Source organism: Mytilus galloprovincialis, chromosome 7 (genome assembly GCF_965363235.1).
Source record: "Mytilus galloprovincialis chromosome 7, xbMytGall1.hap1.1, whole genome shotgun sequence".
Classification (NCBI taxonomy): domain Eukaryota; kingdom Metazoa; phylum Mollusca; class Bivalvia; order Mytilida; family Mytilidae; genus Mytilus; species Mytilus galloprovincialis.
The window spans coordinates 94,557,440-94,579,801 of NC_134844.1; the positions used below are offsets into that span (position 1 = coordinate 94,557,440).

The 22,362-nt window shown below is 33.4% G+C and overlaps 1 protein-coding gene across 3 annotated transcripts in view; it reads left to right on the forward strand.

The window, feature by feature from the left end:
- The window catches only part of LOC143084012 (glycine receptor subunit alpha-2-like), a 55,566-nt gene that overhangs the window by 13,441 nt on the left and 19,763 nt on the right, over nt 1-22,362 (forward strand). For all 3 annotated transcript variants that reach the window (XM_076260424.1, XM_076260425.1, XM_076260426.1), the window contains exons 2-3: nt 8,758-8,832; nt 19,886-19,950. In XM_076260424.1, the coding sequence (XP_076116539.1) occupies nt 8,765-8,832; nt 19,886-19,950 (133 nt within the window). In that variant the 5' untranslated portion in view covers nt 8,758-8,764. The remainder of the gene's footprint in view (nt 1-8,757; nt 8,833-19,885; nt 19,951-22,362) is intronic.

The window sequence follows — 22,362 nt, forward strand, 5'->3', positions numbered from 1 at the left end:
GCTAGGATGAAATTTGAAAAAAATAGGCAGGACAGGAGTTTTGAGTAAAAAAAAAAGGCAGGATGAGACACTTGCAAAAAAAAAAAGTCAGGACGACAATTTTGGTAAAAAAAAGTCAGGATAACCTGAAAAAAAAAAGGCAGGACCGAACAGAGTGAAAAATAAAAAGGCAGGACAGAGATTACAGCTAAAAAAAAATGCAGGACAAAATTTTTCATCCTAGCCCCCCCCCCCCCCATAAAAATCAAATGGTAGCTCCCTTATGAATACAATTTTTGCTCATACATTTTTTTTACAAGAATTATATATTTGAAGATGAATAATTATAAACAGGGGCGTACATGGGAGTGTCTGCACGCAGTCAGGATTCTACTTCATCAAAATTATCTCCCCATTACGCCAGTTCATTTTCACAATCGTAGAAATGGAAGCCAGTGTAGGGATGACGCGCTGCGAATGCATCACTATGTAATAGATAGATTGAAAACTTATGCAAATGTTGTTTTTAAAATAACACTTCGTACTTGAGAAGAAAATTGTCGTTTTATTTGTTTCTATTAACTTTTAAAAATTTTGTTACTATAGTAAACATTACAGTAAGCATTTATCGCCTTCTCTAACAAAGAGCTTCTATTATTTTGTCCTATTTCAACTGGGTTCCACCTACACGGAAGAACGCGAAGGAAAAATGCCATTTTACATGAACGAACATTTATTTTCTTGCACGTTGACCGATTTTACAAAACACGGTAAAAAAACAAACCTTTTTCACGCCTGCACGTTAAATACAAATGGTAAAACACGTTGCATGAAAATAAGCTTTTATCGCCTTCTATAACGAATAAAGTAGTGCTGCGTTTTTTAAAATTCATCAGTATATTAAATCCAAAGGTTTGTGACCTTTTCGTGCATTCAGCTAAGATTAAAATATACGCTATAAAATACACTCATAAGCTTTGATACATTTAATTCAACCCTTGAAGACGTATGTTTGATTTCCAAGGTAGAATTGTTTATCAAATTATATATAATTCATTTTCCATGCTCAGCATAAGTATCTCATAAATGAAATAACAAGTCATAAAATTCAACCTGCTCAAAGAGATGTGACTGTCACATTTCGTTACTTGCTACTACTATTCTGTTATATTGGGTGATGTAAGAATTTATTGATATAACACATTTCCATTAAAAGTCTTCAAACAACGCGACACTTAGGCTTGATTATTAATAATTCATTCCACAGCTGACAAATAGCTTTGATCGTCTAATTAAGTGTGAAGTTTTGTATACGAAACCTTGAGGATACAAAAAATAAATTATTAGAATTAAGTATAAATCAAATAGGACATTGCTACATGTACGAATCAAAACGGAGAGAAAAGATGAACAATACCTAAAGCCACTGTCTGTCTTTACCTGTTACATGTATATGTCTGGTAATAAGTATTGCTCTCTCTCTCTCTCTCTCTCTCTCTCTCTCTCTCTCTCTCTCTCTCGATCGATCTCGATCTCTCTCGATCTCGATTGATTTATAGAAATCAAAGCTGATGAACTTATTAGACCATATTCGACCAGGGACCCCCTCTTTCTCGTTTCTTGACAAATTGTATATACAAACATACTGCTGACATTGTTTTGCATCGTATTAAAGAATGTAAGCCCTAATTTTCATTCGTACATGTATGAAATGGCATTATCTATGCTGACTATGCATACTATTTAAGGTATTAACCGTTTCGTAGGATGTGAGCTTTCACAGTTTATTCCGTATCAAATATCGTTCGGTAATGCTCTATGCTATCTAGCATGTTAGGTTGTTCAATGTTGAAAGACGTGAAACTTTTGGTTTGCCTTCAGTGAAAGGTCGATTTTTATTACGTCAATTGGAATTATCTCCCTTATCTTGTCATTGACCTTATAAAAAAAGTTGCTTTATAGTCTTATATTTTTCATTTTAATTTTATACAGTTTATGATAAACTATCTAAACATATTTGGTTGATATTGTTCTGATAATTGGATTTGAATGTAATATTTTGTTATATAAAAAAATCAGGATAAATTCGTTACACAGTGTGCAATTGTCTTAATACGGAATTTTTCGGGTCAATCAAATTCTCGTTTTAGGACAATTGCACACTGTGTAACTACATGTTAAAGTATTAGAATGAAATTCAAAACAGTATGGCTGTGGCCATTGATTGACACATTAAATTCATCCATTGACTGGGACAATTTAGGTGAACATTTGTATGTAACGACCACTGCTCACTATGTACTTTTTAAAGACACGTAAACTATGGGGTCACTAAAGGTTCTCAACCCCCTAATAAAGTAATTCGAAAAATTAATCAGAAATAACACGATGTTTTGATTTATATCAATTATATAAATCAAAACATAAAGGTTATTCCTGATTAATTTTTCGAATTATTTTATAATTAAAGGCGTTAAGAAACCTTTGGTGACCCCACAGTTTAAATGTCTATCGTAGGTACGTCGTGAACAGTGGTCGTTACAGACAAACGTAACGTAAATTGTCCCAGTCAATGGATGAATTTAATGTGTCAATCAATGGCCACAGCCACACTGTTTTGAATTTCATTCTATAAGAGAAATACATTTAATTTGTAGATAGTTACTTAGTATCTCATTGACAATCGTACCTCCTTATTCTATATTTATATTAAATATTAAAATATGAGAAACCAAAATTTCGTTTTGGCTAATTGTCTGGCGTATAAAATTATAATCCTGGTACTTTTGATAACTATTATTGAAATCAAAACTGAATTAGAAATGGTAAGCAATTAATTAAAACTCTAAATGGTCTAGAAAAAACAAAAACAAAATATACAAGGGTGGAATAACAAATCATACATGTATGCCATGGATAATGTTAATGAATATGGCAAATATATGTGCGTTAATGGTAACATTATCTATTAATGGTGTTGTGTTTCATTGTTTATTTATCATCAAAACGCAGCAGAAAAAGTCTAGCGTGCGATAGATTAACTACTGACCCCCTACGGATCCATAGAGGGTGAATAAAATCCATACATGGGACTCGGACTCCGGCCTCACCTCCTATGGATTTTACTAACTCTCTATGGATCTGTAGGGGATCAGTAGCGAACCTTATAACTTATAATATCACCCTACACTGAGACAATATTTACCAGTTTATAACGTATTTTATTATACTTCACGTTAAAATGTAAGACAATGTATTTTGATTGGCTGATACGAGGGTGCTAATTTACTCTATCACATTGCAATTTTTTTGAATGTCACCCTCTCATCTAGACTAATCAAAAATCGATAGTTTAAAGAAAAATTCTGGCTGTATCTGGATTGACAACAATAATCATGTCCACTGTTTTTGCTATTTGAAACAAAAAGTTCCAACAAAATTATTTAGCATGAAATAAACATGATGAATAAAAACGGGCATTTTTTTGGTGGCAGAGGTTTGCATGTCTGAACGGAATGTCTGTTTCGCCGAACTGATATTTTAAATTTTTTCAACACCATACTGCAACCTGCCTAATGGGTGTGGCCTTTATGTCTCCATTTGTCGACCGTCATTCATAAATTCGTTGTCATTTCAGACTCATTCTTAGCCTTTGATTGATTTGGAACCCCTCACTTCCCTTAATTTTGTTGGGTGAAATATATCAACCAAACATTTGGATAAGAAATTGCTTGTTTGTCTTTATTAACTTGTGCCGCGGCCGTATTGTAAATTTCATTGAATACCCCGGTGTATATCTTGTTGACAACAAGAAATCTGTGAAGTTAACTTACAACAAAACAGCAGAATTTTCCAGGTCTATTTTCTATTGACAAGTCCCACATCAAATTTATCAGTTCATAGCTTTATATCCATACTATCATTTTATGACAGACAATTAAAAGAGAAAATACAGCATAGAAAATATCCAACCCTTACACTTTACAGCAACTACAAAATATACATGCCCCACGCCAATAACCGTTTGAAAAGTGCATATTACACTTATTTTATGTTTTTAGCCCCGAAAAGGTCCCAAAATTTTTTTCTCATCGCTCCGCTCGCCGATCTATCAAACCTTCGCCTCCACTTTCCAAAATCCTGGATCCGCCCCTGTTTCTCATACTCCCTAAAAAAATAAAAAGAATAAAGCAAAAGTCTTGTTAACAACATTAAAAACCGAGTCTCAATAAAGAATTACACTACACAATTATAACGTGAATAAGGGGGGGGGGGGGGGGGGGGGGCTTACGCCAAAAAGGTGCACACCACCACTTGATCAACAATGTACTGGAAATTAATTGTCAACATAATATTTTGTATGATTACTTTCCCCAATTTGTTCGTATACAACACCTTCCCTTGGTCGGGAGTTGAATCCATATGTACTTTAAAATAATTAGGAAATTGATAAACCGCTAATCAGGAAAAGCTGATACATACTGGTATAATTTGAAAGAAATGCTGGCATGTGTCTGGCCTCTAGCGTGATTAGTACTTTGTCACCGTCAAATTGTAACTTCGATAAGTAACCATTAATACAATTATATCAATTTAGAAACGATATATGATGTGCAAATTTCAAACTATTTGTAGAATTGTTAGCTACTTGCATTCTTTGATATTATTGCGTGATAATTGCAAAAGTAGGCGTTAAATTTATATCAAAGTATTTCTAATCTACTCAGTGGCGGATCAAGGGGAGGCGGGTCCGGGTGTTGAAATCCCCCTTTTATTACGACCAATGCATATGAATGGGAGCATATAGTGGGAACCCCCTTTTTGAAATGGCTGGATCATCCCCCGGTTAACTTTTTTTTTTTATATAAAACTGATAGGAATATATGAAATTTGTAACATAGTACGGCATTTTTCCTTTGAAGTTTTTCCGTGATAATCTGCTTAAAAGTTCGATTTTTGAAAAAAAACATGGTTTAATATAAAGATTGATATGTTATTCCATTAAAAACAATCATGGCGTACTTTGTCCTTGCAACTTCATGTAGAAAGGCGGAGCTTGGACCGTTGTTTAATCCGATATTTACGTCTCCATGTGATTGACAGTTTATTAAATGCACGAGGACAAGGGTTTTGTTTGTTTTACAAATAGGATTTCTACTTTCCGTCACTGACTTAATAATTTCAACGAAATTTATGACACACCTCCTAAGACTCGGGGTGGGGGGGGGGGAGGGGCCCTGTCTGAGCCGGGATATTTTTATGTAATACATGCAATGCAATTTTGTTGGGGAAAATCTTTTGTTTTAAAGATTTTTTTTATGACAAATCAAGCAGAGCCTGAATAATTTGTTCTAAAAATTCACAGGCCCTCCAAAAAATCAAATGGTATGTGCCTTAGAGGAACCCGAGTCGCTCAATTCAGAAATATAACTTTTTGTCATATCTGATGTGCCGTATTCCCAACTAGATCGGTTTTCGCGTGCGCGCGCTAAGCAGTGCATGCATGGACTAGAACGACACTCCCACTGTTTTTTTATTGGATAAAAAATCACCAGGCATCTATTAATTGATGTTACAAAACTTATACGCCACGCCTTACTCATTAACATATCTAAACGAACTCAATCCAGTCACGTCTTAGTCATTACAGCTAAACGAACGTGCTTGGCCAGCTCTCCTTTACCCGCTATCTTCGATGAGGGTTTACAGTTAGATGATCAACGACTTACTACTTAAGATAACAGAAACCAATCCAAGCCGTACAGTAGACGTAGTAGTTGGCGTACCCGCGTTAACATGCACTCCAAAACCATTGTATCATGGGGGTGTTATGCCGATTAACGTCCGAGGGCTGTATCCTAGGTGTTGGGTGATTGACCTTCATTTCACTGCCTCACGGCTTTGGTCCTGATAACGCTTCCTGTCATCTTTAGAACTACGTCCACGACTCATCTACCAGTACTCCATCATCGAGGTTAGCGGGCTGCCAAGCTGACCAAACTGACCAAACTGGCCCTGAAAGCAGCCGTTGTGAAGAATAACATCAAAATAGTAAACAAACCAAACCAGAACAGCTCACAAAACCAAGATGGCGACCTCCAAAATGGCGACCACCACCTGTTCCTGACCGATGCCGGCAAAAATTATTTAAATGCTCACCAAACGCCTTCGGGCACCGAGCCGACCGTGCGAGGGCTGTATAGCCAGACAAGGTCGTTAAACACTTCGATTTGTTTGGTTCGTCGTTTAAATATGTAAACTCGTAAATAGCGTGGTATATATAATACTTAACGAGTTAACATTCCAGTGCTGTGTTAAGGACTTTAAAATAGACAGTTCCTTCATTGATAACTTTTTTTATTTGTTTTTTAGTAGTAATTTTATTCGTAAACATTTTGATAACAATTAGCAAGTACACATAAAAAAGAGGGGCAAAAAAATCTAAAACTATCAACATTTGACTTAAAATGATTTTAAAAAAGGTGGATCCATTCATCAAACGCTTGTATTTTGGATGTGGTTTGGTTTATTTCATTGTCGTTGACCCTACAACTCGTATAGTTCTAAAACATACTTAGTGGTTCGTCTTGTTCAATATTTCCTTTTGGGTTATTTATAACCATTTATTCTCAACTATTTCAATGCTATTATTTTTCCTTACTAGAGTAAAATATTTATGATCCACTTATATTTGGTAATCGCTTCCTGATTTTGCCACATATAAAAGCATTATAATTATTGTCATGTTGGAATACTTTTAACAGAATAAAAACGGATCCACTAATGGTCCATTTTAGAACACAAAAGATAAAAATGCCTTTGGTATTGACTATAACATGTATAATATGGTGACAAATTATATCCTCGGGAAATATTGTTAAAAATCTTTTTTTTAAACTAGTCTACAGATAATTATTTTAACATGTTCTAAGTGATGCTCAGATAAAAATAACATTATTTTGTTTTCGAATCAGATATTGAGGGTCAATATGGGGTATGTTTTCTTTAATATAATAATACGCAAATTTATTTCTTCTAATCTTTCACCATTTTTTTTTATCTTTTTTTCACCTCATTATTCTCTACTCCTTGTATTCAAGCATTCCACGATTCTCTATATTTTTGTCCATTTTCATCTTTTCTTTATTGTTTTGCTCATTATTCGTTGCCTGTTAATCACAATAAGACCCTCAAAAATGATTTCTGTAACTTAATAGTCATTTTGATTTTTGATAACGACATAAATCCATTAATACAACCGGGTCATGTTACTGGCGATGGAAATCAGATAATAATTAGAGGCAATACACTTGTTTGTTCCGCTACAAAATGAAACGATCCTTACAATTGAAAGCTCGGTTATTTTATATTCCCATGGGTACATGTAAAATAAGTTTTATAAGTCAGTGCTCCTGTACTTGCAGAAACGATTTTATTCGAAATTACTATGTAACCGAAATATTGCAGATTTATGAAAGAGGGATCTTTATAGATTAATAGTTGTTTTTTTCTCAAGTAGACATGAAGGGAATAAAACAAGGATTTGCAAGTCACAAATAAACAAAAAACATTTGATCCATAAAAAATAGAAAGAAGAATGAGCTACATTAACCCAATAACAATATATGAAAGATGGCGGGATTTTTTGTTTTATTTTAGCTCTCTTAAACACGATTATGTAATACTGTATAAAATAGGTTATAGTGTGTCTCCTTAAATTATGTTTTGGCAATTCACATACGGGTGACTAAATCACTCTCGGAAGTAGGCCTCTTGCACTCCCGGAAGTAGGCTCCTTGCTAAAGTTAGTCTCCGTGTTTTATACATTTGCTGCCACATCCGTCCGAAATTTTGGACGTTAAATACGATATCTGGTGTAGGTTGAGTTCCATTGCACAATTAAAAAAAAAAAAACCTGACAACAACTCTTTAATTAAGCTGACCGTAGCTTTCCTGTTGCAAGCAATATTTCAAAACATATAAATTACTTGATAGAACAGATTACCATAGTTGTAAAACCTTTCGGAAACTTTTGGCCTCAGTGCTCTTCAACTCCCTCCTTTATTTGGCCTTTTATTTTATTTTTTATTCGAGTGTGTCTTTTGTTGACAAAAAGCACGTCCGGTTCACAAAAATATTGACTGGTATCTTTGAGTTTTTTTTTTTACTTTACACCAATATATTACGGTGGCAGTTCAAGTTTCCATTAAGGTCATCCCATCTGACATATTTACGTATTGTAATTGTTGTTGTCATTTGTTCTCGTCCGAAGTAAATTTAAACTAATTGCAACTGAACATTCATAAGACAACAATCAAGTTATCACAAACACCTTATTCGAAATATTTAGTTTATAACTCACTCGAATTATTCATTTGGAATATGTAGGTGAATCTCTTATTTTCAAATATTTAATGAATTACTTAATAGTTTTTACTCCAAATCATTTTACAGGCATAAGATGAGATTGACGTTACTTCTTTCCATACTTTACTTTTTATATTACAGACATAAGATGAGATTGACGTTACTGCTTCCAATACTTTCCTTTTTATATAACAGACATAAGATGAGGTTGACGTTACTGCTTTCCATACTTTCCTATCTATATAACAGACATAAGATGAGATTGATGTTACTGCTTCCCATACTTTCCTTTTTATATTACAGACATAAGATGAGATTGACGTTACTGTTTCCAATACTTTCCTTTTTATATTACAGACATAAGATGAGATTGACGTTACTGCTTCCCATACTTTCCTTTTTATATTACAGACATAAGATGAGGTTGACGTTACTGCTTCCCATACTTTCCTTACTTACCATCAATGACGTATTTTGTCAAACAAGGTAAGTGCTTTTCATTTATTAAGATTTTCTAAAAGCTTGTCTGACCTTCGCAACTATTTACAATAATCATTGTTTTAGTGATATTACAGGAAAACATATACTAAGTTAGTTACTTTTGATATTATAACCCGATTACTTTGTGCTTTCAATGAACATATGACTGTATTGTTTTGATATTTGTACAGGTAATGTTGGAGCGGCGATTTTATTTCAGGAAAGGAGGTGATGGGCTGGTTGATTTTTTAACTCACCTGGCCCACTTGGCGTCCGTCGTCCGTCGTCCGTCGTCGTTAACTTTTACAAAAATCTTCTCTGAAACTACTGGGCCAAATTAAACTTAACTTGGCCACAATCATCTTTGGGGTATCTAGTTTAAAAAATGTGTGGCTTGACCCGGCCAACCAACCAAGATGGCCGCCATGGCTAAAAATAGAACATAGGGGTAAAATGCAGTTTTTGGCTTATAACTCAAAAAACCAAAGCATTTAGAGCAACTCTGACAAGCGATAAAATTGTTTATCAGGTCAAGATCTATCTGCCCTCAAATTTTCAGATGAATCCGACAACCCGTTGTTGGGTTGCTGCCCCTAAATTGGTAATTTTAGGGAATTTTTGCTGTTTTTTGGTTATTATCTTGAATATTATTATAGATAGAGATAAACTGTAAACAGCAATAATGTTCAGCAAAGTAAGATTTACAAATAAGTTAACATGACAAAAATGGTCAGTTGACCCCTTTAGGAGTTATTAACCTTTATAATCAATTTTTAACCATTTTTCGTAAAGATTAGTAATCTTTTAGAAAAATCTTCTCCTCTGAAACTATTGGGCCAAATAATCCAAACTTGTCCACAATCATCTTTGGGGTATTTAGTTTAAAAATGTGTGGCGTGACCTGGCTAACCAACCAAGATATCCGCCATGGCTAAAAATAGAACATAGGGGTAAAATGCAGTTTTTGGCTTATAACTCAAAAACCAAAGCATTTAGAGCAAATCTGACGTGGAGTAAAAGTGTTTATCAGGTCAAGATGTATCTGCCCTGAAATTTTCAGATGAATCAGACAACTGGTTGTTGGGTTGCTGCCCCTGAATTGGTAAGTGTAAGGAAATTTTGCTGTTTTTGGTTATTATCTTGAATATTATTATAGATAGAGATAAACTGTAAAAAGCAATAATGTTCAGCAAAGTAAGATCTACAAATAAGTCAAATGATCAAAATGGTCAGTTGACCCCTTAAGGAGTTATTGCCCTTTATAGTCATTTTTTACCAATATTTTATAAATTTTGTAGTCTTTTACAAAAATCTTCTCTGAAACTACTAGGCCAATTTTTACCAAACTAAGCCACAATCATCAATGGAATATCTAGTTTTAAAAATCTGTCCGGTGACCCGGCCAACCAACTAGGATGGCCACCATGGCTAAAAATAGAACATAGGGGTAAAATGCAGTTTTTGGCTTATAACTCAAAAACCAAAACATTTAGAGCAAATCTGACTTGGAGTAAAAGTGTTTATCAGGTCAAGATGTATCTGCCCTGTAATTTTCAGATGAATCAGACAACTGGTTGTTGGGTTGCTGCCCCTGAATTGGTAATTGTAAGGAAATTTTGCTGTTTTTGGCTATTATTCTTAAAAGCATGGTCCCTAATAAATCATAGTAACATCTCCATGTAATCATACAATTTATAGCTTACATGCTTTTATAAAAAAAGAATTGAAATAGAATACTTATTTAAATTGCAAATCATTAAAACAAGTGTATAAATCACAGAGTACCCTGTAAGGTGTCACATGATGAAGCAGATAACACGTCCATTCCAAAGTACCAATAACTGAGCTGATATAGAAAAAGACTTTGGCCCATCTTTACGTTTCTGAAGTATAGACTAGCAAATTTGGCATCAATCTGAAAACCATTAGGCCTCATTTATCGACCTTTTCTACCAGGCTACACTGTTCAATTATTTTTTCGAACTGCAAATTGAAACGATACATTATTTTTCACAACTTCATTCAGGTGTTCTGGCAATCTCCGGCGCAGAGATCACATATCCGTTCTGTCCAATACTTTGTAACGCTACACTCATATTAAGTGCAGTATTGCGGAACATGTGTGGAACGGATATGAACTCTACGCCGGAGATTGGTGCTCTGGGTCAATGTAAATAAAAACTGAGAATGGAAACGGGGAAAATGTCATAGAGACAACAACATGACTAAAAAGCAGACGACAGCTGAATGCCTCCAATTGGTATATATGACGCAGCGAGAAAATATCGCTCCCGGAGGTGGTTCTCAGCTAGCCCCTTAAAATTGAAAATTACTTTTAGTTATTTTGGTTCTCAATGCTCTTCAACTTCGTATTTTATTTGGCCTCTTTAGCTTTTTTGGATTCGAGCGTCACTGATGAGTCTTTAGTAGACGAAACGCGCATCTGGCGTATATACTAAATTTAGTCCTGGTATATATGATGAGTTTATTTAAGTACCCTCCATTAGGGTATTAGTATCATAGTAACATTCCATATCATCTTTATTATTTTAATCTTTGGACTGACCAGGGTTTCAGTTGGGTCAGAAGTGACCATTCCTGTTGACATGGGTATAAATAGGAGACAGAAATGAACTACATTGGTTAGAGGTTTAGGGGAGGGTTGAGATCTGACAAAACATGTTTAACGTAACCCCCGCTATATTTTGGTCGTCTGTACCAAGTCCAGGACCTCTGACATCGTCTTGTGTTTTTTAATTTTAATTTTGGTTTATTTATATGTTTCGGAGGTTGTTTTTTTGTGACGTTTATTTTATATGAACTAGTACACATTTTTGTTCAGAAAACGACCAAGGATTTATTTACTATACTCAAGATCTCCAAAGACAGTTCAGTGATATTGTTGGCTTTTTTCAAAACTACCTCTACCCTTTTTATTGGGAAAATATTCACCCTTTTTATCAAATTGGAAAATTATAATAAACCAAAATTGAATTTGACTGGAACTTCAATTTGCAGACCCCTTTTTTAAACCCTCGTTTGGAAAAAGACCCCTTACTAACTAAGGACATTTTTACCACATGGTAGATTGTGTTTTGTCATAATGTCGTCTAATCTTTTAATTAGAAGTGGGACATTTAAAGACGTATCGTACCGTTTCTGATACGCTGACGTATCTGAGAAAATATCTATATGTTATTGCTAAATAGATTATGTTCATGTTTAAATATGTGTTTTTCTTTGTTAGATATCTTTCTGTCGTTGATACCCATTGATCCACTCTTTTTATTGCATGATAGTTTTCAATTTATGAATACTCATTTATATCTAAACACTCGATATTTAAACATCACACCTTCTCCGTCGGCAATTTAAGATTAATGAGTCCTTCTGTAGCCATGTGTTTTACGAAATTGTGCAATAAAATCAAAACAGCAATGGTACAATAGAGATTTGCCATATTGTGCATATATACAAGGGGACCTTCATTCAGAAAATCGAGACTTTGTAGCAAATATAGTTTTCCAGACTTTAATAATTTAAAAGAGATTTTTATTATAAAAACATACTTTACTCACTTCTTACTGTGATAACGTTTATTGTTAACAAAAATTCATTTACAACTATATTCAAAAACAAAACTTGTTTAAGTCACTTAAGTCGAGTGCACCCTAGAAGGTATACTTCGCTACATATTTGAAAAAAAGAATTACCTGCTAATTTATAAATTTATTATTTTTGGTATCAGTAATCAATTCGAATCATATGATGTGGATAATTCAATTCCCTTTTATAAGCAAATTTAAAGTATGTGCATGAATATTGTTAACGTGAAATTTATTGGTTTTATAATTCAACTTCATGCCTGGTAGTTCTAATGATTTAAATATCAAGTTTTAAAACATATTGACACGAAAATCACGTGATTGTCATATGAGTGGAAATAATAGATTCTGTTGTCGTCCATGCAATGTTTTCATAATTGTATTATTAGTACTGTAAATATAGTAGAGACTACATGTTGAGGGCAATAAATATAATAAAGTCCAGATTTTGACATACAAGAAGCAAGTATGTAAATACAAATAATATATAAATTAAACAATGATTCAACATTATTAAACGAACAATTTATATATTAAAAATAAAAGAGATAAAAAATTTGCATCGCCTTTTTCTTTTCCCAATCTCGTTTCCTTTTTCTCGATTACTATTCAAGCGCGTGAATAATTTCTTGAATAAAAACCCATATATACGTTTAGATACGTCAACGTATCAGATACGGATACGATACGTCTTTTAATGTCCCACTTCTATTACCAAACGTGACTTATTCCCGATTGTGACTGTTTTGCCGAGTGTGAACTCGCATTACTATAAGACGTGGTACGGTACTTATCCATCCCAAATTCATGTATTTAGTTTAAATGTTTAATGTTATATTTGTAATTCTCATCGGATTTTGTCAAATGTGTTGACGTCTTTTCTATTATATTTATGTGTTATGGTAAAGAAAATTAATCACCGCCTTCATTTATCAGATTTGATTTCGTTCAAAGTAATCAGTACGATATTTTACGTTTGAAGTTAGATTTATAGCAAACCGGAAATAGTTTTATAATATAGTTAATTGCTACCTCAGTTTTATATAAATAAGTATTAAAATGTGCTTTGTTATTAAATGCAATATCAGTATTTAGTTCAAATATATAATCTTAAATTAATCCTAATTCTATCTTATTCATTCTTATGTGACGTCATTTTTCATTTTTTGATGCTCTGTTTTACTAATTCAAATGACATCATTTTTTCGTCATTTTTCAGTTTCAAATAGGACGTCACTTGGCGTAGAGGTTTAAACGTATTCGGATGTGTCTACTTTTGTGTTTCAAATGTCTGGTTATGTAAATGTATTTCAGTTGTTTCCTGTAATTAGTTAATACTTCAGCTTTATCCTGTACATCTTTTGAATATTCATTTTATTAAATTTACTGTTTGCAAAAGTATAAATTACTCTAAATTATAGGGATTTTCTGGTAACTTAACAGAAAACCCTTGCCGTTTTTGGCACAACCTTTTTGATCTTTTGGTCCTCGATGCTGTTCAACTTTGTACTCGTTTCGGCTTTCAAACTTTTGTATCTGTGCGTCACACATAGGTCTTGTGTGGACAAATACCCTTCTGGCGTATTAAAATTTTGAACTTGTTCCCCTTTTTTTGGCTGTTGTTCGTGTGATTCTTTGTCAATTGTGTTCTCCAATTTATTTATATTGTAGTCCTGTGTTGTCATTTTGATGGTATATTTCACATGGCCATAAAAGTGCGAGGTTTGGCATGCCACAAAACCAGGTTCAACCCACCATTTTTTCCTTTAAAAATGCCCTGTACCAAGTCAGGAATATGGTCATTGTTATATTATAGTTCGTTTCTGTGTGTATTACATTATAACGTTGTGTCGTTTGTTTTCTCTTATTTTTGAGTGTAAATTCACATTGCGATAAGACGTGTCACGGTACTTATCTATCCCAAATTCATGTATTTGGTTTTGATGTTATATATATTATTCTCGTGGGATTTTGTCTATGTGTGTTACATTTTAGTGTTATGTCGTTGTTCTCCTCTTATATTTAATGCGTTTCCCTCGGTTTTAGTTTGTTATCCCGATTTTGTTTTTTGTCCATGGATTTATGAGTTTTGAACAGCAGTATACTACTGTTGCCTTATTTATTGTCAGTGATGATAAAAAAAATTGACGCTCAAATCTGCGCATACAGTCATTTAAGGTAGAAAAATGTTTAAATAAGTGTTTTTATATTCATGCACAATTACCACTGAGACTGCACTGTTTGGGAAAAAAGTTGTCCTTTTGGAAATAATTTTAAGCCATTTTTTTTAATTGGGATCCTTCTCCATGGGAAAGTCTAAATGTTTTCCAGTAATTTAAGGCAAACAATATCACTGCTGTTACACATATGCTGTTTATGTCACTTCTTTGTGGAAACACCGTAAAGAAAGAGAAGGACATCCCATTTAATCATTCGGCAATCCTCGATAGAATCCGCTACTCTCCTTCTGTCCGTTAGATGAGGGTACGGAATAGGCCGAGTTGAGACGAATGCACATTTAATGTGATTAGAGTGAATATTTAAAATTCTTGAAAATAACAGTTGAGTACACAGAGACAAATTATTTCAAAAACAGTGAACACTTTAAGTGTCAAGTAACAGATAACAGGAATCCCATTTAAAAACAAAACAGTTCACAACATTGCAAATTTAACCAGAACAGATAACAGACAATGGGTTGAAAACAGTTAACAGTTTAATTTTATCTCAAATAGCAGTTAACAACACCTTGAAAAAGGCAAAAACAGGTTAACATAAAAAGATATTGCACCCCTCAGAAATAGTTTGAGGATTAGGATGAAAATTTGTAGAATTCTTTATTTATTGGTTGCTATTTGATGTATGTTTCCCCTTGTACGTCAATCAGATATTGTTAAATTGTCCGTTGAAACTTCAACTAACCCCGAATTAATTTAATAGAGCATAGTTAATGTAAACTTTTTTCTTCTAAGTTGTAAACTTTCCCATTCTAAAGAATTTATCAAGTTGGAGACTGCTCCAGGTTTTCTGTCTTTATAATCGTTAAAGACTTATCTGGCCGCCTAACGCTGAATCTGTTCAACCTGAGTAATGTGTTGCTTTTTGTATGGATCACAGACATAGTATACGACGACTGGACGGACAAGTGATGTGTACGTAAGGTTTTTAGCCTTACGTGGGCAGTTTTTCAAGTTTCTACGAAGAAACCCTAACGTTCATTTGCCCTACAGTAATAAATATTAATTATTTGTGTTCCCCCAGTCAACATAATGGCTTATACTGGTTGTAAAGGCCTAAATATTTACTGTCTTTTACTGCTTCTATTTTTTTTGTAGAGATATGTATTACGTAACACTTTTCAGGAATAAAATTCATTTGTCAGTCCTCTTCCCATTGTACAAAACTAGATAATCTTTTTGAAGTAATTGTGCATCAAAATTATTATTTAAATTATACAATTTGAGCATGAGTCATCTGCAAAAAGTCCTTGCTTAGTATGAACTGGAATACAATCTTTTTTGATACCAAAATGATAAGAATATGAATAAGCCAATCTAGCAATAATTGAAATAATGATTTTCATCCGCGAACACACTGTCGAGATCCTCCAGAATAACAAACGTTCGTCTCCTTATCAGTTCTTGAGTACTTACTTAGTCATATTTGACAATCTTAGTCATACAAAGCTAGTCATATGAACCATTTGCTTCCACAATCAAAATAACTTAAACTATATAAGTAAAATAAAGTTTGAATTTTTCGGAATTTTGGCTCCTTAATGTTCTCCTTCAACCTTTAATTGATATTGCCTTTTAACTTTTAATTTGTTCGTTCCTACTGGGTCTTTTGTACACAAAACGGCCGTCTGGTGTACAAAATTATAAGCCCCACTGGTATCTTTGATAAATTTTATTTCTATAGCGTTTGCAGTGACAGTCTGTCGAATAAATACGTTTTGTATGTTATATATAATTCTAAAATTTGCACAAAGTCGGTAATGACCATTGCCTGTTTGGTTGATTAATTTGTGATTCACTGGAGCGGGCCCATCGTATGTTAGTCAGTGCTCCTCCCTCGCTTATGGAAATTTCTGAATATGTCACTGTCAAGGAAAGTGTTAATGGGGTTTACAGAAACGAAAATAATGGACAAAAATACTGAATAAAGGACAGACAAAAATAAATATGAAAAAAGTAGGAAAAAAGGGAATAGTACTTAATTTTAAAGAATGGTTGATAATGGACAAAATAAACCAAAATAAAAGAAGAATATTATTATAGAGAAAAATGGTATAAAAAGATTAAGAAGGCAACCTATTGAGACCCCCATGAAGCAAAAGCGTCGAACAAACAGTTGATCACAAGATGACTGAAATTTTCTACAACTTAACTTAAGTAGAAGAATTCTTCGGAGAGTTTGCTTTTCTAACAAAGGTTCTTTATACACGTTATCAGAGAATCTGAACGGGAGGTCCTTCAATTCTGTGTTTTTAATTTTTAAGCCATTTCTCTATTCTTTATAAATTTTTACCAATATTCTCTATTCATTATATTTAAGTACATATACACTATTTTTTTTATATGTCTGGTATATTTTCTCTATTCTATTTGTTTTGTTTTGTCTGCCCTTTGTTCTACTCCTTTTGTATATAATTCTCTATCGTGTAAACCCTTTCTGGGCCCTCCGTAATTCGTAGCCAGTTTATCTTTTTGAACCAGTATAATTGGAAAAAGTAATTATAAAAATAAGATGTGGTATGATAGCTTAGTTAATTTATGTGAAATCAAGATAAGTAAACAACTGAATAAATAGACAGTCGGTGCGTTTGATAAAGTACTATGATGTCACGATAGACTTTTGTAAAAAGTTTTGAAATGACTTTAACATTTACAAGGCGTCTTAAAGTCGGAAAATTACCACACTGTACAATAAAGCTCATTTATATAGATTTTAATCTTTGTTATGACGCAACATTCAAATTCTTAACATCACGATTATTTCTACCAAACAGTCAACTTCCAAGCAAGGACTGAAGCTCATAAACTCGGCAATCGCAGGACTTCGGGAATGTCCGGAGAGCCGACAACCTTGCTTCGGAAGTTGCCAAACAGTAACAAACAGTTGATAACTAAAAAGACGTATAACACATCAAATTTCTTGACGTCACTATTGAATTACTACAGTAGATAACTATAATTACATTAGATGTATGTTTCATTATAATACTTTATTCTGATTGGCTAACTGCACATCACATGTTATTCCGTAAGCAATTGCATCACTCAATAAAACTTTTCATTCATGATAACACGTGGTCCCACAATAAAGTGCACAGGTGAATTAAATAAAAACAATATAAAATTCGTGTTTTCTTGATCATAGCTAAAAAAATGTAATTATAAGTATTGAATGCTTCTTTTTGTAACTTCATAGGGTTGTAAAAGCGTTGACCGTGTGCACATTTTTAGAATGAATTCCGCGCTTCATACAAAATGTACTTCGGTCAACACTTTTACATCCCAATGAATTTACAAAAAGAAGCATTCAATTCTTTAAAAAAGACGCATAATACATAAAATTTCTTTACGTCGCCATGCATACAATTATAACAAACAATAGGCAATCAAGTTGACGTAGTATATTTTACATCTCACATCACAATAGAATTATTCCAACCAATAAATAACTTTAAAATTTCGTAACGTCAACATCACTTCGGTGCTGACATGAATATCAATTATATTGTCATTTTTATCAATTTCCTGTTACAGAACTTTTATTTTTCGAAAAACTAAGGATTTTCTTATCCCAGGAATAGATTACCTTAGATCTATGTATTTGGCACAACTTTTTGGAATTTTTGGTCCTCAATGCTCTTCAACTTTGAACTTGTTTGGCATTATGATTATTTTGATCTGAGCGTCAGTGATCGAGTCTAATACCGGCGTCACATATCAGCATATAGCTCCGACGTACACCAGGAGTGGTAAAAAATCATTAACGCTGCCAATACGCTAGTAATTTTGGATGCATTCAACCTGTCAATCCTATCTGTATCGTGAGCTTTAAGCGTGTATTGTGCGTACGAGATGCGTACCTAATTGTTTATCGAACGTTCAAGTAAAGTATGTTGGCATGTGCATGGCGTTTGTCTTACGTTGATGGAATGCATGCTACAAATGAAAAAAAAGTCTCTTGAACATATTTTAGACATGTCCTAGTCGTATCTGGGACAATAATCCGTGCTGTCGGCGCGTCTGGGACGTTTTATTATGGAGTGTTTGTTACAGACACACTCGCATACGTTTTAGTTAAAGTCGAACGATCTTGAAGCGTACACAACGTGAACATAAATGTGTCTAACACTTATCTGTAGCCTTTTCAACGCGCTTGTAGCGTATGTATTACGTGCGTGTAGCGTACAGGTATACACTAGACAAACGCTTGAGCTGGACGAAAATTTTTATGGTGCATAAAAATATACTGGAGTTATAACGTTCACCAAGCGTGTACCTTTGGATTTCGACGTATTTCAAACTTATGCAACGCGCGTTTAACGATTGTTTAGCGTTCCTCTGGCGTGCAAATAACGTATACAGACTTTGCCAATTTTCTCTGTACGTCTGGTGCATGCAGGTCTATACGCCAATGTGTGACGCCGGCATAAGCGTTTATCGGGCGTCCAAGTAACGTATATTGGCGTGTACCTGGCGTTTGTCTAACGTAGATGAAATGTATCCTACGAATGAAAAAAATCTCTTGAACATATGAGACACGTCCTGGTCGTATCTGGGACAATAATCCGTGCTGTCGGCGTGTCTGAGAAGTTTTATTAGGGAGTCTTTGTTACAAACACATTCGCATACGTTTCAGTTAAAGTCGAACGATCTTGAAGTGTATACAACGTGTCCTAAACGTGTCTAAAACTTATCTGTAGCGTTTTCAACGGGCTTGTAGCGTGTGTATTACGTGCGTGTAGCGTACAGGTATACGCTAGCCAAACGGTTGAGCTGGATGAAAATTCTTATGGTGCATAAAAATGTTCTGGAGTTATAGCGTTCACCAAGCGTATACATTTGAATTTCGACGTACTTCAAACTTATGCGTTCCTCTGGCGTGCATGCAACTAACATATACCGACTATGCCAATTTTCTCTGTACGTCTGGTGCATGCCGGTCTATATGCCAATGTGTGAAGCCGGCATAATATAGACGAAATGCGCGTCTGGCGTATTAAATAATTATCCTGGTACCGATTATCCTGGTACCTTTGATAAATATTTACAAGGTTTACATTTTTTCACTTTATTTCAGAACATCCTATGTGAGAACTCATTGTACATAATATACATGTTGATAAACATATTTATTTCAGGACCGATTTTATACGAGCTCTACAAGTAGGTTATATACTAGTAATATACATGCAGATAAACATTCTTTTTTTATTTCAGGACCGATTTTATACGAGCCTTACTAGTAGATTATGACAACAGAATCACGCCTAATTTTGAAAAAAGTAAGAATTTTGTAAAATAATAAGAAAGAATTCGAAACAATTGAACAGAATTGACAGTTAGAGATTTTGAGGTCAATAGATCGCTAAAGTCCGGCGAGTTTTACTACGGAAATTGTAATTTAAGAAATTTAGACTTTTCTCTTTTACATTTTTTAACATATTAAAATATGTTAAAAAATGTCAAGTAAGATGAAAGCGAAAAGAGATTATTTATTGTTTATTTTTATTTTTTTTATTTCTCCCGTTTGAAAGACAATTTTAACATTGCAACAATGCATCATATTCATAAAATAAATGTAACAAAAAATAGAAGACATTCCCTTTGTTCAGCAAGGGATCATTAGAAATCGGATTCTTTTTCGACAAAAAATGCTCTTCACAATAAGCATCTTATAAGTTTCATAAAAAACTTATATTCATAATTCAATAATATTTATTATAACAATGTTCATACTATTTTTGTCAGAGTATAAACGTTCGAATCTTTAGAAGGTAAAGAGGGTTTGATTTTTCTTGTGGAATTTGTTGGATGAATCAAATGTCAAACTTGATGAAGATTTTAAAGAAAAATAGTAAACAAATTTGACCAGAGAATTGTATTTGATATGTAAATAAAGAGGGGAAAAAATACTATGAACAAAACGTTTTAATGAAATGTTAAGGAAAAGTCCAGAGAAGTCTTAATATATTGAAGGAAAACTAAAAAAAATAGAATTAAAAATAAGGAAACGGAACGATTAATGAATTGAAAAAGAATAAATTTAAACGTTTTAAAGATTTTTAATTGGTTACACGAACACTCGTCTTCTGTGCTTCATGGAGTAGTGAAATTGAATTAAGGTGGTACCTAACACTACAGGGAGATAACTCTGTAAAATCAGCTAAATGTTTTAATTACGTTGTGTTGTTTAGGGAATATTAAGCTTCTCGATGATCAAAATAAGTGTTTGTCAAACTGCTATATAACCAGTGTAATTTTTCTGATAAAACGGTTCGCTAAAATTTTTTGAAATTTTTATATTTTTGTCAAAGGGTCAAAGTAAATACTTTGTCAAAATTTTATGAAAATTTAATGAGCCAAATTCATTTTAGTTAAAGTGTTGGGTACCACCTTAATACTAAAACTATTTATTCCTTGCGCAAATGTCTTCTTCTTCTAAAAATAAATTTCCCAGGTTAGTTTAAACAATATTTATTCAGATAAATCAACATTAAACATATTATACAATGAAATAATATTAGGGATTCAGAAACAAGCAATTTGCTTTTACAAATCTGTCTCCCTTTACAGACATAATACACTTATTGAACAATACATAAATATAAATACTGGCATGCTCTGTAATAAATATATGAATATGAAAAAGGTGAAAAAGGAAGAAAAAAAAATTCATGAGAAAAATAAAATAAAAATAATAATAAATGAACGTGAATAATTGTAATTTATACAGTGTGAAATGCTTGGGTTCCTATTGAGCGATGAGGCATTAACATCAAGGGTTAAAACGTTTACTTTTAATAATATATTTTTGCACCAAACTGAATAAAATACTATTTTGCTCATCTGAGAGTACCGTTGATCCAAAAAGCAAAGTTTTTGTGTTTACTTGGACAGGAAGAACTGAAATAGAATCTAATAGTTCATGTCTTAAATTAATGTATATAGGACAAGATAACAGAAAGTGAGTATTTGTGTCTACATCACCACAACGACAATTTGGAGAGTCTACTAAATTACGAACGAAAAGGTGAGAATTCAAAGAACTTGAATCCATTCTTAAGCGAGCATGAAGAATTTGACCAAAACGATGTCCTATATAATAATACGTTGGGACCTTACTATTTTGGGTACTAATTTGTTTTTTGAATAATGATAGAGATTCACATTTTCTTATGTTTAAGTTAAGAGTGTTCCATAGTTTTGTTGTTGCAGGGATGAAATATTCAGAATATAAGCGGGTCCGTGTGTTGACTTGGGTAATATTATTTCTTTGTCTTGTATTATGATCATGCCTACTTCCTACTGAATCAGGCAATAAGTCTCTTAAATACTCTGGAGTTTTATTATTCAAAATTTTGTGATAATGAATTAGTCTATGATTGCGTCGTCTTTCAGATAATTTTTCCCATCGAGTTTCAATATATAAATTGTTTATACCGGTAAGTTTAGTACCCCCCGTGACGATACGCGCTGCGTCAAGCTGGATATTTTCAAGTTTAGCAATCAAATTCTGATTTTGGGAGTCCCAAACGACATCGGCATATTCGAGAATTGGGCGAACAAATGATATGTAAACTTTTTCAAGTGAAAATCTATCAAGAACATTTTTCATTTTTCTCATTATATTTATTCTTTTGTAAGCTTTAGAAACTATATATTCAATATGGTCGTTCCAGGATCCGTTGTTAGAA